This window comes from Bos indicus x Bos taurus, chromosome 29, assembly GCF_003369695.1.
Source record: "Bos indicus x Bos taurus breed Angus x Brahman F1 hybrid chromosome 29, Bos_hybrid_MaternalHap_v2.0, whole genome shotgun sequence".
NCBI lineage: Eukaryota > Metazoa > Chordata > Mammalia > Artiodactyla > Bovidae > Bos > Bos indicus x Bos taurus.
The window spans coordinates 50,946,082-50,963,576 of NC_040104.1; the positions used below are offsets into that span (position 1 = coordinate 50,946,082).

The 17,495-nt window shown below is 37.8% G+C and overlaps 1 protein-coding gene across 1 annotated transcript in view; it reads left to right on the top strand.

Annotated features, from left to right (window-relative positions):
• The window catches only part of LOC113886096 (ankyrin repeat domain-containing protein 26-like), a 76,876-nt gene that overhangs the window by 44,997 nt on the left and 14,384 nt on the right, over nt 1-17,495 (top strand). The window contains 6 exon segments of the mRNA XM_027532025.1: nt 3,814-3,962; nt 6,935-7,035; nt 8,998-9,091; nt 11,781-11,893; nt 13,815-13,864; nt 13,867-13,943. Of these exon segments, the coding sequence (XP_027387826.1) occupies nt 3,814-3,962; nt 6,935-7,035; nt 8,998-9,091; nt 11,781-11,893; nt 13,815-13,864; nt 13,867-13,943 (584 nt within the window).

A 17,495-nucleotide genomic window follows, 5' to 3' on the forward strand; every position in this document is an offset into this window, starting at 1 on the left:
ATTGCCTTTCTTTGGGATTGGAATGAAAACTGACCTTTTCCAGTCCTGTGGCCACTGCTGAGTTTTCCAAATTGGCTGGCATATTGAGTGCAGCACTTCCACAGCATCATCTTTCAGGATTTGAAATAGCTCAGCTGGAATTCCATCACCCCTACTAGCTTTGTTTGTAGTGATGCTTTCTAAGGCCCACTTCACTTCACATTCCAGGGTATCTGGCTGTAGGTGAGTGATTACACCATCGTGATTATCTGGGTCGTGAAGATATTTTTTGTGCAGTTCTTCTGTTATTCTTGCCACCTCTTAATCTCTTCTGCTTCTGTTAGGTCCCTACCATTTCTGTCCTGTATCAAGCCCATCTTTGCATGAAACGTTCCTTTGGTATCTCTGATTTTCTTGAAGAGCTCTCTAGTCTTTCCCATTCTGTTGTTTTCCTCTATTTCTTTGCATTGATCGCTGAGGAAGGCTTTCTTATCTCTTCTTGCTATTCTTTGGAACTCTGCATTCAGATGCTTATATTTTTCCTTTTCTCCTTTGCTTTTCACTTCTCTTCTTTTCACAGCTATTTGTAAGGCCTCCCCAGACAGTCATTTTGCTTTTTTGCATTTCTTTTCCATGGGGATGGTCTTGATCCCTGTCTCCTGTACAATGTCATGAACCTCGGCCCATAGTTCATCAGGCACTTTATCTATCAGATCTAGGCCCTTAAATCTATTTCTCATTTCCACTGTATAATCATAAGGGATTTGCTTTAGGTCATACCTGAATGGTCTAGTGGTTTTCCCTACTTTCTTCAATTTCAGTCTGAATTTGGCAACAAGGAGTTCATGATCTGAGCTACAGTCAGCTCCTGGTCTTGTTTTTGTTGACTGTATAGAGCGTCTCCATCTTTGGCTGCAAAGAATATAATCAATAGGATTTTGGTGTTGAACATCTGGTGATGTCCATGTGTAGAGTCTTCTCTTGTGTTGTTGGAAGAGGGTGTTTGCTATGACTAGTGCATTTTCTTGGCAAAACTCTATTAGTCTTTGTCCTGCTTCATTCCGTATTCCAAGGCCAAATTTGCCTGTTACTCCAGGTGTTTCTTGACTTACTACTTTTGCATTCCAGTCCCCTATAATGAAAAGGACATCTTTTTTGGGTGTTAGTTCTAAAAGGTCTTGTAGGTCTTCACAGAACCGTTCAACTTCAGCTTCTTCAGCATTACTGGTTGGGGCATAGACTTGGATTACTGTGATATTGAATGGTTTGTCTTGGAAACGAAGAGATTGTTCTATCATTTTTGAGATTGCATCCATGTACTGCATTTTGAACTCTTCTGTTGACCATCATGGCTACTCCATTTCTTCTGAGGGATTCCTGCCCACAGTAGTAGATATAATGGTCATTTGAGTTAAATTCAACCATTCAAGTCCATTTTAGTTCTCTGATTCCTAGAATGTCAATGTTCACTCTTGCCATCTCTTGTTTGACCACTTCCAATTTGCCTTGATTCATGGACCTGACATTCCAGGTTCCTATGCAATATTGCTCTTTACAGCATCGGACCTTGCTTCTCTCACCAGTCACATCCACAACTGGGTATTGTTTTTGCTTTGGCTCCATCCCTTCATTCTTTCTGGAGTTATTTCTCCACTGATCTCCAGTAGCATATTGGGCACCTACTGACCTGGGGAGTTCCTCTTTCAGTATCCTATCATTTTGCCTTTTCATACTGTTCCTGGGGTTCTCAAGGCAAGAATACTGAAGTGTTTTGCCATTCCCTTCTCCAGTGGACCACATTCTGTCAGACCTCTCCACTGTGACCTGCCTGTCTTGGGTGGCCCCATGGGCATGGCTTAGTTTCATTGAGTTAGACAAGGCTGTGGTCCTTGTGTCATTAGACTGACTAGTTTTCTGTGAGTATGGTTTCAGTGTGTCTGCCCTCTCATGCCCTCTTGCAACTCCTACCATCTTACTTGGGTTTCTCTTACCTTGGATGTGGGGTATCTCTTCATGGCTGCTCCAGCAAAGTGCAGCCACTGCTCCTTACCTTGGATGAAGGGTATCTACTTACCGCCGCCCCTTCTGACCTTGAATGTGGAATAGCTCCTCTAGGCCCTCCTGTGCCCACGCAGCCACAGCTGCTTGGAGGTGGGGTTGCTCCTCCCGGCTGCCGCCCCTGGCCTCAGGCATGGGGTAGGTCCTCCCAGCCCCTGCCCCTGGCCTCGGACGTGGGGTAGCTCCTCTTGGCTGCCACCCCTGACCTCAGACGTGGGGTTGCTCCTCTCCACCATTCCTGTGCCGTCACAGCCTTTCACTCTCAGCCACTGCCCCTGACCTCGGATGTGGGGTAGCTCCTCTCGGCTGAGCTAAGTGCGCCGGTTGCAGCCGCCTGGGCTAAATGCACCTGTTGCAGGTCTTTAAAGGCATCTATTTGTCATTGAATCATAATTTGGGACTCTAGTGGTGAGCTTTAGCCAAACTATTCCTGATTTAATCTTCCCACAAATAATCTTATGTTATTTACTTCCCATAAATAACATAAGCTATTTATGTTATTTACTTAGAGCATTTTTACAAACAATTTGTTCATAATTTTCATTTTAAGGATAAATTAGTATCATTTGAATACAAGTTTGTTGACTAAAAATGAAGGATGGCAGGATTCGTGAGCAGCAGGAATGGAGTGAGTCAGGGAGAGAGTTGTAGGAGCTGTGGTCTGGAGGCAGGAGGCCAGGATATCGAGGCTCTTTGAAGGCTATGGGAACAACCTCATTTTTTAAATTTCATTTTTCTTTTATATTGGAATATGGTTGATTTACAATTTTGTGTTAGTTTCAGATGTACAGGAAATTGATTCAGTTATTCGTACACATATATCCATTCTTTTTTAGTTCCTTTTCCCAGGTAGGTGACTACATAATATCGAGTAAAGTTCCCTGTGCTCTCCAGTATGTCCTTATGGTTAGCCAAGGGCAAAGGTGGGGAGGAGGGATAAATTAGGAGTTTGGGATTAATATAGACACACTACTAGAAATAAAATAGTTAAGCAACAAGGGAATGGCCTCATTTTTCTGCTGAGGTAGGAATCTATTGGAAAGATCTGAGCACTGGTTGGAATATGTGAAGATCTCTGAGTTAATCAAAACTTCTAATGAAAAAGGAAAGGAAAATGTTTCCACAGTGTGGAATTTTCCATCACTTTTCCCACCTACACACTCATTTCTTTCTGTATGTGAGGTGGTGAAACTCTGCAGATTTATTGGGAGGGGCAGGGCGTGGACAGTGGGGCTGCATCCTTTGTCTGAGTAACTTAGTATCAGGAAGGCTGGAAGGTGTCCCCTTCTGTGTCTGTAACCAAACTCAGTGAGGAGGAAAAAGAAGGTGAGTTGCTGCCTGTGGTGATAATTTTCAAAGTACATATGTTGTACTTTGTACAACGTACATAACAAAGTACATGTATATGTACAAAGTACATAACATACTATTGTTAACATAATGTAATAGTCAGAGAAGGCAATGGTACCCCACTCCAGTACTCTTGCCTGGAAAATCCCATGGATGGAGGAGCCTGGAAGGCTGCAGTCCATGGCGTCGCTGAGGGTCGGATACGACTGAGTGACTTCACTTTCACTTTTCACTTTCATGCATTGGAGAAGGAAATGGCAACCCACTCCAGTGTTCTTGCCTGGAGAATCCCAGGGATGGGGGAGCCTGGTGGGCTGCCGTCTATGGGGTCACACAGAGTTGGACACGACTGAAGTGACTTAGCAGCAACAACAGCAATAGTAAAGTGATTTGATAAACTCAGTGACAGAGCATCTTATTAGGCAGTTGTGAGACAACTTCAACAAGAACTGGCTGATACCCTCAAAAAGCAGTCTATGGCAGAGGCGTTGCTGGAAGTCTTGTCACGTTATCATGCCAACTTAGAAGTTGAGGCACAGGATTTAAAGAAGAAGTTATGTCAACTCACAAGTCAGGTATGTATGTAATTTAATGTGTTGACTGTTTATATGTAGGATAAAGTGTCTTAGTACACTCGTTTTCATGGACAGCTTTCTTTTGTATTTTCATTGCAAATAATTTACTACAATCTTTATAAGACATTCATTTCTAAAACTTGACTTTCATTCTGCCATTTGCATTATATATTTTTCCCCTTATATTAGTTACCCGTAGGAAAGTTAAGAATTATGCAGCATTCTTCACAGAAGTTGAGAGACTGTTTATTTGAAACAATACTTTTTTTGTGTGATACCTGTATTGCCTTGATAAGGCAAGCCAGATAAAATCAAAGGATGTTTAATGGAATGTTTCAGGAAATTATCATTTCTCATCTTCACTTATGTCAATGACTGTAGAGTTTATATATATATATATATATATATATATATATATATATATATATATATCATGGATTTCAGAATAACTTGTGTGGAAAGGGTATTATACAAACTAGTTGAAGATAGGCATTGCCTTCTTTTCATTTTAGATATATTATAAAATCCTGGAGGTACTCAGATGGTGTATAGTAGGGACATCCAAAATAGAGAATTAAGATTATTTAGATCTGGCCATTGGATTTTTTAAAAATGCTATTGAAGTATAATTCATGTATCATATAATTCACCCACTGAAAAAGTGTAGTTCACTATTTCTTAGTGTAGAAAGGTGTTACCTGTGACCAATTTTAGAGCCTTTCCATCACCCTGAAAAGGAAACCCTGCATCCCTTAGCCACCACTCATGGCCCCCCATCTCCCTCAGCCCCAGGCAAACACCAGTGTAGTATCTATCTTGGTATTTCATATAAATGGAATCACACAATGTGTGCTCCTTTGTGATTAGCTTTTCTAATTTGATGTCATGTTTTTGAGTTTCATCCATGTTATAACATGTATCAGTTCTTCTATTTCTGTTAATTGTCAAACAACAAACAGTATGTGGCTAAGCCATATGTCCATTCACCAGTTGATGAAGCTTTGGGTTGTTTCCACTTTGAGGCTATTAAAAATGCTGCTGTGAACACTGATTTACAAGTTTCTGTGTGGACATGCTTTTGTTTTCCTGTGGTTGGATTTTACCCTCAGCATTAACTGGCTGATTTCACCTTTTCTTGGCCTTTACTCAGACTGTCCTTTCAGTGTTCACAGTTTTGTTTTCTCTTGGGTAGTCCTCCATTTATTCAGACCTGGTGCCCAGTCTCTTCTCATCCATGGAGCTTTCCTGACCTTCCAGTTCTCATTGAGCCTTTTCTTTTCAGCCTTTCTCATCTAGTCTGTGAAAAATATTTTACCCCTTAATTTTACATTGTTGTCCTTTTTTTTTTCACGAGGGAGAATCTTGTCTAAGTACACACTGGTTTAACAGGGAATATTTATTAATATGCACAATACTTGTCTGCATAAATGGAAAATATTTTAGCTTAACAGTTGTTAGGACACAACTAAGTACTTTTTACCATACCAATAATTTCTTGGAGATACTGGTATAGTAAAACTTTTATGAAGAAACTAAATTCTATTAGTCTAATAGAATAGAATTGTTCAGTTAAATGCTCATTTTTTCCCTGACTCTGGAAGAAAAATGTAAGATTTCTTTCCTTCATTATGCAGCCAGAAGTGGGATTTACGGATTTCTAGCCTTTCACCAACTGTGAGGTTCTGGAGTTGGCTTCTCTGGTATCCATAGCTTGTAACCTTAATTTTCTCATCCGAATACTTGCTAGACATTAACAGTTGCTGGGAATGAATTGATTCAGAACTTTTATTTAGCAGTAGGGTAATATTTCCATGGCAGTGACTTCACCCTTCCTCTGATGGTCATGTAAGTTCTGTACCACTCCATCCAGGAGGTGCTATTTGCGTATTAACCCATAGTCATTGTCCAATGAGTAGTACAGAGAGGAAGTAAGTTACAAATTATTATAAGTGGAAAACACTGCTAGCTGGTTAGTGGACTCAGTGAACATTTTTGAAGTACTGGATGCATATGTTCAGGGCCTTGTGCTCCCCCTTACTGCCACTTGCAATGGTATGGATAGTGATTTCAGTCTGACTTGTGATGGAGACGACTTCTGTTGGCATGTCATCTGCCTGATATATCAAATTGTTTTGCAGATAAAATACAGCGACCATAATGATGCCAATTACAAACAGTTTTTATTCTATGCCACTTCCTCTTCTAAATAGTTTAAGTATGTGGTTAGTCAGTCTTGTCCAATTCTTTGTGACCTCATGAACAGTAGCACACCAGGCTCCTCTGTCCATAGGATTCTCCAAGCAAGAATACAGGAGCGGGTTTCCTTCTGGCAATACTGGAGCCATTTCCTCCTCTAAAGTACATTATGTAAACTCTGCAGTATAATCTTCTAAACATCCCACTGAGGTTGATGCTACCATTATCTCAATTTTGTGGATGGAGAAACTGAGATACAGAAAGGTTAAGTGATTTGCTCCAGGACATGCAGCTCAGAACTGATGGAACTGTGACACAGGCCCACACATTCTGGTTCTTGTGTAGCTGCTGCCTCTCACACTAGTTCCTGAAGCATCTGGTTGTCACCAGCAGCAGTGTTAGCTCTCGTAACCACTGGAAGATCTGTGGTCATTTACATATGTGGATATTTAAAGTAATGGCCGATATGGAGCCTGGATTTAAAAAAATAATTGTTTACCATAAGGTAGTTTTCTGTCTACCCCATTTCAGTAGTTTATACATTTGTGTGTTTATTTGAGAAAATCTGATTAAAAGCATGGATGATGTTGTGTTTGAGTGCTAGAGGAGAGATCAGTAACCTGCAGAGGGCAGACAGGAAATATTTTCACTTTGTGAACTGTAAGGTGTCTGTTGTAACAACTCATCTCTGCCGTGTGGTAGGAAAGCAGCTGTTAACAATATGCAGACAAAAGAGACAAAAACCAATGATGGCGGATTTACTAGGTTATTAGTAGTTAAAACAGTTGTTTTTTCTTTTTTTTTTAGTTGCAATAACACAGGATCAACTTACAGGTGCTGTGAGATGTGCTGAGAAAACACAGGATCACATCCAAAAGTACAATTTAAAGCAGTGTAGAAAATAAATATAAAGCAGATAAACAGTAAATATTAAAATAGATCAATAGTGATAATAAGCACATTATCATGAAGCTGTGTAACATTTCAGCTTTGAGCTGTTTTGAGATGCGTAATTTTCCCCCATTATTTCCATATTTTGCACATTATACACAAGTGAAAAGTGAAAGTTTTAATCGCTCAGTCATGTCTGACTCTTCACAACCCCCTGGACTCTAGCCGTCTAGGCTCCTTTGTCCATGGAATTCTCCAGGCAAGAATCCTGGAGTGGGTTGCCATCCTCTTCTCCAGGGGATCTTCCTGACTCAGGGATTGGACCTGGGTCTCCTGCATTGTCAGCAGATTCTTTACCATCTGAGCCACCAGGGAAGGCAATTAGTCACGAATAGAAAAATAGTACAGTGGCCAAATCATCTACTTTTCAAAATTCTAAGAACCTATGTAATTGAACCTGCAGATGTTTGTTCAGAAACAGTGTAATATTTTAAAAATTTATGTGAGAAGGAATGCTGTGACAGTCCAAGCGTTAAAACTATGCCTTCCAAGGCAGAGGGTGTGGGTTTGATCCCTAGTTGGGGAGCTGGGACCCCACATGCCTTACAGCCAAAAAACCAAAACATAAAACAGAAGCAATATTTCAGTCAATTCAATAAAGACATTAAAAAAGCAAAAATAAACAAATCAGACCTAATTAAAATTAAAAGCTTCTGCACAACAAAGGAAACTATAAGCAAGGTGAAAAGACAGCCTTCAGAATGGGAGAAAATAATAGCAAGTGAAGGAACTGACAAACAACTAATCTCAAAAATATACAAGCAACTCCTGCAGCTCAATTCCAGAAAAATAAATGACCCAATCCAAAAATGGGCCAAAGAACTAAATAGACATTTCTCCAAAGAAGACATACAGATAGCTAACAAACACATGAAAAGATGCTCAACATCACTCATTATCAGAGAAATGCAAATCAAAACCACAATGAGGTACCATTTCACGCCAGTCAGAATGGCTGCGATCCAAAAGTCTACAAGCAATAAATGCTGGAGAGGGTGTGGAGAAAAGGAAACCCTTCTACACTGTTGGTGGGAATGCAAACTAGTACAGCCACTATGGAGAACAGTGTGGAGATTCCTTAAAAAACTGGAAATAGAACTGCCTTATGACCCAGCAAACCCACTGCTGGGCATATACACCGAGGAAACCAGAATTGAAAGAGACACGTGTACCCCAATGTTCATTGCAGCACTGTTTATAATAGCCAGGACATGGAAGCAACCTAAATGTCCATCAGCAGATAAATGGATAAGAAAGATGTGGTACATACACACAATGGAGTATTACTCAGCCATTAAAAAGAATGTATTTGAATCAGTTCTAATGAGGTGGATGAAACTGGAACCTATTATACAGAGTGAAGTAAGCCAGAAAGAAAAACACCAATACAGTATACTAACGCATATATATGGAATTTAGAAAGAAGGTAACGATAACCCTGTATGAGAGACAGCAAAAGAGACACAGATATATAGAACAGTCTTTTGGACTCTGTGGGAGAGGGAGAGGGTGGGATGATTTGGGATAATGACATTGAAACATGTAAAATATCATATAAGAAGCAAATCTCCAGTCCAGGTTCAATGCAGGATACAGGATGCTTGGGGCTGGTGCACTGGGATGACCCAGAAGGATGGTACAGGGAGGGAGGTGGGAGTGGGGTTCAGGATGGGGACCACATGTACACCCATGGTAGATTCATGTTGATGTATGGCAAAACCAACACAATATTGTGAAGTAATTAACCTCCAATTAAAGTAAATAAATTTAATTTAAAAATCCATATGAAATCTCAAACCTAAAAAAAAAATGGTCTATGTCCAAAAAAAAATCTTTAAAGAAAAAAAACCCATCTGTGAGAATTATTATTTTAAAATCTGAATTTTAGGCTTGAAATTGAAAATGTCAAGTTACAAACTACAGTCAAAAAGCAAGTGGGTAAAACTGAACAACTTCAGAAAAACCTGTTAAGTGCAAGATTGGTAAGTAAACCTCTTAATTTCTGTCATACTGAGAAAAGATTTTATTATTTTTTACTAGTAATATATAAGAATATTTTGGACAATGTGAAAAGTCTCATTGATTAGCTTATTGTATTTTTATTGATACTGCTTGCTACTAGTACTGTGATTCCTCTATAGAAGAAGTCGACTGAATTCATAAAATTAATGAGTTTTATAGTAAGATTTTAATTTAAAAAATTGTGACAGTCAGAGGGATGGTACGGGGAAGGAGGAGGTAGGAGGGTTCAGGTTGGGGAACACGTGTATACTTGTGGCGGATTCATGTTGATATATAGCAAAACCAATACAATATTGTAGAGTTAAAAAATAAAATTAGAAAAAAATTGTGACAGTCCAAAAGCAATATTTTATATAGACCACATTTTGTTTGTTTATTCATCTGTCAATGAAATTCCACCTTCTGACTATTGTTAATAATGCTGCTTTGAACACTGGTACATAAACATCTATTTGAGTCCAGAAATTTGAGGGATGGTTTGATTGAGAATTTTGAGTTTCTTATGTAATCCAGATCTTTCTGTGAGATTTTTGAGAATGAATCACTTTAAATATTGTAGTTTGTTCTCTTCATTAAGAAGGAATACTGTCTGTATAGAACCTTTTTTCTAAACGAATGTATTTTTCATTTGTTGGATTTTTTTTTAAGAGATGGGGGTTGCATGGGAATTTTTCAAATATTCTTTTAGTAAGGTGTGACTTAACAAAACCTGGAATATCTTGAACTATTGATGACAATTATTTTAGAGCATCTCTAGAAAGTAAAATGTAAATATAGGCAGTCTTTATTTATTTATTTTTTGTGTGTGTGTGTAATTTTAGCCAGTGTGATTTTATTTTTATTTATTTTTTTCTAATTTTATTTTATTTTTAAACTTTACATAATTGTATTAGTTTTGCCAAATATCAAAATGAATCCGCCACAGGTATACATGTGTTCCCCATCCCGAACCCTCCTCCCTCCTCCTTCCCCATACCATCCCTCTGGGCCGTCCCAGTGCACCAGCCCCAAGCATCCAGCATCGTGCATCGAACCTGGACTGGCAACTCGTTTCCTACATGATATTTTACATGTTTCATTGCCATTCTCCCAAATCTTCCCACCCTCTCCCTCTCCCACAGAGTCCATAAGACTGTTCTATACATCAGTGTCTCTTTTGCTGTCTCGTATACAGAGTTATTGTTATCATCTTTCTAAATTCCATATATATGCGTTAGTATACTGTATTTATGTTTTTCCTTCTGGCTTACTTCATTCTGTATAATAGGCTCCAGTTTCATCCACCTCATTAGAACTGATTCAAATGTATTCTTTTTAATGGCTGAGTAATACTCCATTGTGTATATGTACCACTGCATTCTTATCCATTCATCTGCTGATGGACATCTAGGTTGCTTCCATGTCTTGGCTATTATAAACAGTGCTGCGATGAACATTGGGGTACACGTGTCTCTTTCCCTTCTGGTTTCCTCAGTGTGTATGCCCAGCAGTGGGATTGCTGGGTCATAAGGCAGTTCTATTTCCAGTTTTTTAAGGAATCTCCACACTGTTCTCCATAGTGGCTGTACTAGTTTGCATTCCCACCAACAGTGTAAGAGGGTTCCCTTTTCTCCACACCCTCTCCAGCATTTATTATTTGTAGACTTTTGGATCGCAGCCATTCTGACTGGTGTGAAATGGTACCTCATAGTGGTTTTGATTTGCATTTCTCTGATAATGAGTGATGTTGAGCATCTTTCCATGTGTTTGTTAGCCATCTGTATGTCTTCTTTGGAGAAATGTCTATTTAGTTCTTTGGCCCATTTTTGGATTGGGTCGTTTATTTTTCTGGAGATGAGCTGTAGGAGTTGCTTGTATATTTTTGAGATTAGTTGTTTGTCGGTTGCTTCATTTGCTATTATTTTCTCCCATTCTGAAGGCTGTCTTTTCACCTTGCTAATAGTTTCCTTTGATGTGCAGAAGCTTTCAAGGTTAATTAGGTCCCATTTGTTTATTTTTACTTTTATTTCCAATATTCTGGGAGGTGGGTCATAGAGGATCCTGCTGTGATGTATGTTGGAGAGTGTTTTGCCTATGCTCTCCTCTAGGAGTTTTATAGTTTCTGGTCTTATGTTTAGATCTTTAATCCATTTTGAGTTTATTTTTGTGTATGGTGTTAGAAAGTTGTCCAGTTTCATTCTTTTACAAGTGGTTGACCAGATTTCCCAGCACCACTTGTTAAAGAGATTGTCTTTAATCCATTGTATATTCTTGCCTCCTTTGTCAAAGATAAGGTGTCCATATGTGCGTGGATTTATCTCTGGGCTTTCTATTTTATTCCATTGATCAATATTTCTGTCTTTGTGCCAGTACCATACTGTCTTGATAAAACTTTCATTAACATTTAGTGTTTTATGTGTAAAAGTCTCTATTTTTAACAAATAAATGTTGGCAATTTAAACTCCAGAAAAATGATGAAATGAAAAATCTTTTTAAGTTGTTTTAGGAAAAGTCAATTTTGACATCTGTTATTGGCATCAATCAGGTTTAAAAATTGTGTTTACTATAAATCCATATTAGCTTGTGGACTCATGAGAAACAATATTTTTAAGAAAGAATAAGCCTCTCTAGGTGTTTAAAAATAATTTTCCTAAATTGTTTTTTTCTAAGTCTGAGGATGAAAAGGAAGAATTAAAGAAATACATTGAATTAAAACAATCTCCGGAAAATAGCTTGGAGCAAGAAAAGAAGAAAAACAGTGAGTTAGAAAAAGAGATTACTGGGTAAGATTTTAATATTTCTGATAATCTCAACTATTAATAAAAGTATAATTTTATTTCATTTAAATCTTCGGACATAAATTCATTTTTATTTGTATTTTCATAATTAAACACATTATCCTATTTAAAAGTTTACTGTGGAAAGTCAGCACAATCTGAAATGTTTTTGAGTGCAGCAGTGTTATACTTATCTGTAATGATTTCTAAAACAGTGACAACCGTGCCTCTGCATATAGTAATGTCACTCTGTTCCTCATCATCTATGCTGAATTTTTACTTCTACAAAGTATCTTTGTTCCTTTTGGTAGTCCTGCCTTCTTTTAATTGTGTTCCTTCCCTTCATTATTCAAGTAATTTATTTTCTAAAAACCTACCTGTGTTATTGTTGAACAACAACACATGTATACCTGTGGCAGATTCATTTCGATATTTGGCAAAACCAATACAATATTATAAAGTTAATATCATATATGAAACGAGTTGCCAGTCCAGGTTCGATGCAGGATATAGGATGCCTGGGGCTAGTGCACTGGGACGACCCAGAGGGATGGTATGGGGAGGGAGGAGGGAGGAGGGTTCAGGATGGGGAACACATGTATACCTGTGGTGGATTCATTTTTATATTGGCAAAACTAATACAATTTGTAAAGTTTAAAAATAAAATAAAATTTAAAATAATTTTAAAAATAAAAAATTAAAATTGAAAAAAAATAAAATTAAAAATAAGTATCTTGATTTGGCTTATATTTTCTTTTTGCCTCAAAATTTTAGTTATCAAATTTACATACAAAAATCTATGTGTAGCTCACAGAATAATAAAATTAGTGACCATGTTTTGATCAGTAAGATAAAAAACTGCTTCTGTTTTTTTTGCTGAGTACGGTTAACCCTCATCATCTACAGATTCAGCCAACCCTAGATCAAAAGTATTCAGGGAAAAAAATTTGAGAAAGTTCCAAAAAGCAAAACTTGGATTGGTCTCAAGCTGGCAACTATTTCTATAGTGTTTACACTGTATTTATAGCTAGTATTTATTACACTGTATTTATAACTGTATTTAAAATGCTTTTATAACATAAAAGCATTTATGTTGTATTAGATAATGTAAGTGATCTAGGTATGACTGAAAGTATAGGGAAAATGTGCTTAGAGAGACTTGAGCATCCATGGATTTTGTATCCACAGAGTGTTGGGGGATTTTTCAACCAGTCCTCTGTGGATGCCAAGAGATGATTATACAAAGGGTTATTCTCTGATTATCATTAATATTTTTCTCTTAATTTTCTATACATTGCTTTGCATTTTGTTAACAATGTGCTGGGCAAGTTTCTACATCTCTTAAAATAGTCTTGAAGAGACTGGTACCCTCTCTCGTTCTTCTGATTTCCTTTCTTCTAAAACTCTCAGCCTGGGTTATTTCCCGCTTAATTCAGGCTCCAAAGATTTTTCTTTTTTTTTTTTTCAATTTTGAGTGAGAATCTTGTTGGTTTTTTGTATCTACTTTCTTTTATTTTTGTAGAGGCTGTGGTCAGTAGGAACAAACATGTCTTGTGTCTTTTCAAAAAACATTCATATATCATATCTCTTCATCTTTAGCTTGAATACTGATCTCTGGTTTATAATTAATATTTAATACTAAATTAATATTTCACACTAGCATGCTAAAAATTGACATTAACTTATTTATAAGAACCCATATATTACATATATCACACACAGTTCATTTAAATATGATAAAATTTTTCTTCATAATATTAATCTAAGATTAGAATTTAGTTATTATGCTTTCAAGGAGTATTAAATTTGAACAATGAGAAAGGATTACAATTTATAGATTTGTTTGTTTTATCTGATAGAACATATATCTGTTTAATTATTAAATATCTTCTCTTAAAGAACTTACTCATTCTATACGTTTCTACAGATTTAAGAAACTCTTAAAAATGACAAGAAGGAAGTTAAATGAATATGAAAATGAGAGCTTAGTTTCCATGGAGATTTAAAAACCAGTCAAACTGAAATGGATATTCAAATTAATATGCTAAAACATAAGGTAATTTTTAATCAGTTTTAGAACCCCAAAATCACTAAATTTGGGGAAATATAAATCATTCCATGCTTTGAGCAGTGAAACACAGATTTGTCTATTAATTTTTTAGGTTGAACACCACTAAAAAAGACAGCTTTTCCCTATATCATTTTGAGATAAAAAGGGCACACTCTTGACTCTGTCTGTCTTGAACCCTGGCTGGTGATCTGAAGCTGAGCAGCACAGCATTAATGACCCCAAAGCATCTGTTGTTTTTGGTGACAGGTTTGTTGAAATCTAATGAACATACCATGCAGTTCATTCATTTAAACTGTACACTTCAGTAACTTTATTGTGTTTAAAGAGTTATACAGGTATTACCACGTTAGAACATTTTCATCACCCTCCAAAGAAATCACCCTGTGCCACTTTTCCCTTCCTGACCTTCCCAGCCTGAGGGAACCATGACTCCACTCCCTGACTGTAGATGTCCCTTTCTGGACATTTCGTGTCAGTGGAATCACACAATATGGTATCCTTTGTGACTGCCTTCTCTTATTTAGCATAATATTTTCAAGGTACATCTAACATGTATCAGTATTTCCTTGCTTTTATTGCTCAATAATATTCTATTGTATGGACATACCACATTTTATTTATCCGTTCATCATCTGATGGACCTTTGGGGTTGTTTCTACTTTTTGGCTAATGTCAGTAATGTTCCTGCGAACATTTATGTCTAAGTTTTGGTGTGAACATATTTTTTCACTTCTTTTGGGAATATAGTTATGAATAGAATTGCTGTATTACACAGCAACTCTGTTTAACCTTTTGAGGACCTGCCAAACTGTTTTCCAGCATGGCTGCATCATTTTATATTTTTATCCAAAGTATGTTATGTAAAACATTCCCATTTCTATAAATTCCTGTCAGCACTAGTCATTACCTGTCTCTGTGAATATAGCCATCCTAGCAAGTATGAAGTGGCATCTCGTGGTGTTTTATGTCTCTCTCTGAGGAGAGGACAATGAAGATTGAGTTCTAGATTAGTAACTACTCAAAGCTACCCATCTCTTTTAGAATTTCATTAAATTGAGATGAGGTCAAAAGTCTGATTTTGGTAATTAAACTATTTCTAATTATTTCTTATAGTTCAAATCATATGTCTCATTGCTTACTAGTCTTCATTGTTTTCAACCTTGAGCAGAAATTCTAAGGAGTCACTCCTGCCTATTTGTAAGAAATTGTAATTGAAAGGAACCCTGAAAAAACTTCTTCCTGAATAGTTCTTAAGTCTTCCTTCTAGTTATATGCTTCTTCTCATCAACATTGTCATTAAAAATCTCATCTTTTATTATATTCCAGTTTATAGGAGACCAGTTTCTACCTGCATTTAAGTTATGTTTCTTTATTTTCTTTTTTTCAAAAATCCATTTTTCTGTTTTTTTTTCCCTAATTAGCTTTAAGTTTAGTGGCTTCAATAAACAACATTGGTTTTGTTCAAAATCTACACTTAGAAAAAGGTGGCCAGGATGGCTGACTTCTTGTCCCCTTGGCTTCAGGTGGGGCAGCTCGAGGGCTGGGGGTTGGAGTCGGGTGAAAGTGTGTTCATTCTCTTGTCTGATAGTTGGTATCTGTGGTTGGCTGGACTTTGGTGAAGGCAGACAAGTTAAACACCTACCCTGAACACCTAGGCTCTCTTTGCAGCCTGGGCTTACTTGCAACATGGAGCCTGGTTCCCAGGTTGAGAGCCAGGCAGAAGCTCTGCTGCCATGTCTAACCTTGCTTTGCAGTTCACACAGCATCACTTTCATCATCTTCTGTTCAATAGGAGCAAATCACTTATACTTGGCCTATATTCTACCTTTTTTACAGAATAAAGTTTTTAAAACTAACGTGTACATTTAGAAACTAGCACAGTTACTCACTGGCCACAATTTTTTATATTCCTTCCAATGAAAAATACCCTTTTCCCTACCCATTCCCTCACAAGTCTCAGTTGTTAACAGTGTCAGGCCCAGGCTCAAGTAGAGATCTTACCATCTTCATCAGGTACAGATGGCACATGGGGATGAGGTTTCTGGGTGTGATTTCTAGAGTGTGACCCTATGAGCACAACCCTCTCAGTACTAAGACTTGAGAACTAAAGGGAAAAGTTATCTGCCACCCACACCCCCACCATTCTACTGAATGACTAGACTCTCCTGTTCTGAAATGGGAAACAGGAGGCACCGTAGTCCATAGCAGCTCTGAGGTCAAGTTTGGTGCTGCTAGCTCTTTGAAGAGGACTTGGTCCTGCCCATAGGAGTGCTTCTCCTTTGCTCTACCCTCTGAGCTCTGTGTGCTGTCCTTTTCATAAGAAATGACCTCTGTCTGTAGCTGAGTCATGTTTCTTAAGCCAGCTTCCTCTTTATTGAACTTCTAAGAAAATCCCAAAGGCCTATTCTCATTTGTATGTCTTGGTCTCTGTTAGGCCAAGCACTTTTTTTTTTTTTTTTTGCTGCCAAGTTTCTCTTTAAAGCTTTTAGTGCCCTGTGAATTGGATTGGGGTTCACGTCATTGGAGAAGCTACCCTCACAAATCTTTTTTTGAGAGAAGCTCTGCAACTTGGGTTTCTTGTGAAGGTTTGTAGGATGACGCCTTTAAAATTCTTATACCCTTAAGATCTTTAAAGGAATTTGTGGCACCACCTTAAGTCTTTCCAGGATCTTAATGAAGGGTTTTACTGTCTACAGGCTTCACCTTTAGACCATGTTTTCCTGGTAGCACCCTAGATTTGATCTTAGCCCAGAAGCTTTTTCTCTCTTTTAGCATCATTTGACCACTGGACATGTGGAGATGCTATAAAGGAGATAACAGATATTGAACCCAAATATAATTGAGCCTGGCTCCTTTATATTTAATAGTCCCCCCACTTTTTTTTTTTGATAGCTTATCTCTCTCCTTGATACTTTCAGCTGGTTCGTAGCAAGAGTCTCTTTTCCCCTGTGTTTCAGTGTCATTTTCTTCTCTTGCCTAGAAGCTGTCACCAGCAGCCTCTTTAAGGGCCATCAGGATTCAGTTTACAATGTCATGAAGCGCTTTGGGTTTTCATTTCTTTCTCTGAATCCATTCAGATCTCACCTACTTCCATGTTGAAAGGCATTCTCACATCTTTTAGTTATTTTTAATGGCATTTTTAATATCAGTATCTGTGCCAGGTATTTATTGCCAGCAAATTGTATAATAAAGCATGTCAAAACCTAGTGGCTCAAAACAGCATTTACTTTGTTCACAAATTTGTGTTGGGGCAAGGGTCAGTTAGTGAAGCCAGCACATTTCTTTTCCAGTCGGCACCAGCTGGGATGTTGTGAAGGTGGGGACCAGAGTCATCTGAAGATTAGTTCATGCACATGTCTGGCACTTGGAGCCGGCTTTTGGATGGGACATTAGTTGGGGGCAGTCAGTGGGGGCACTGACAAGGTGCTCAGTATGTGGTCTGGGCTTCTTCACAGAATAGTGACTGATGCTAAGGGTGGGCTTTCCCACAGAGCAAAAGTCAATTTCCCCAGACTCTATCCAGTAGAAATCAGTTAC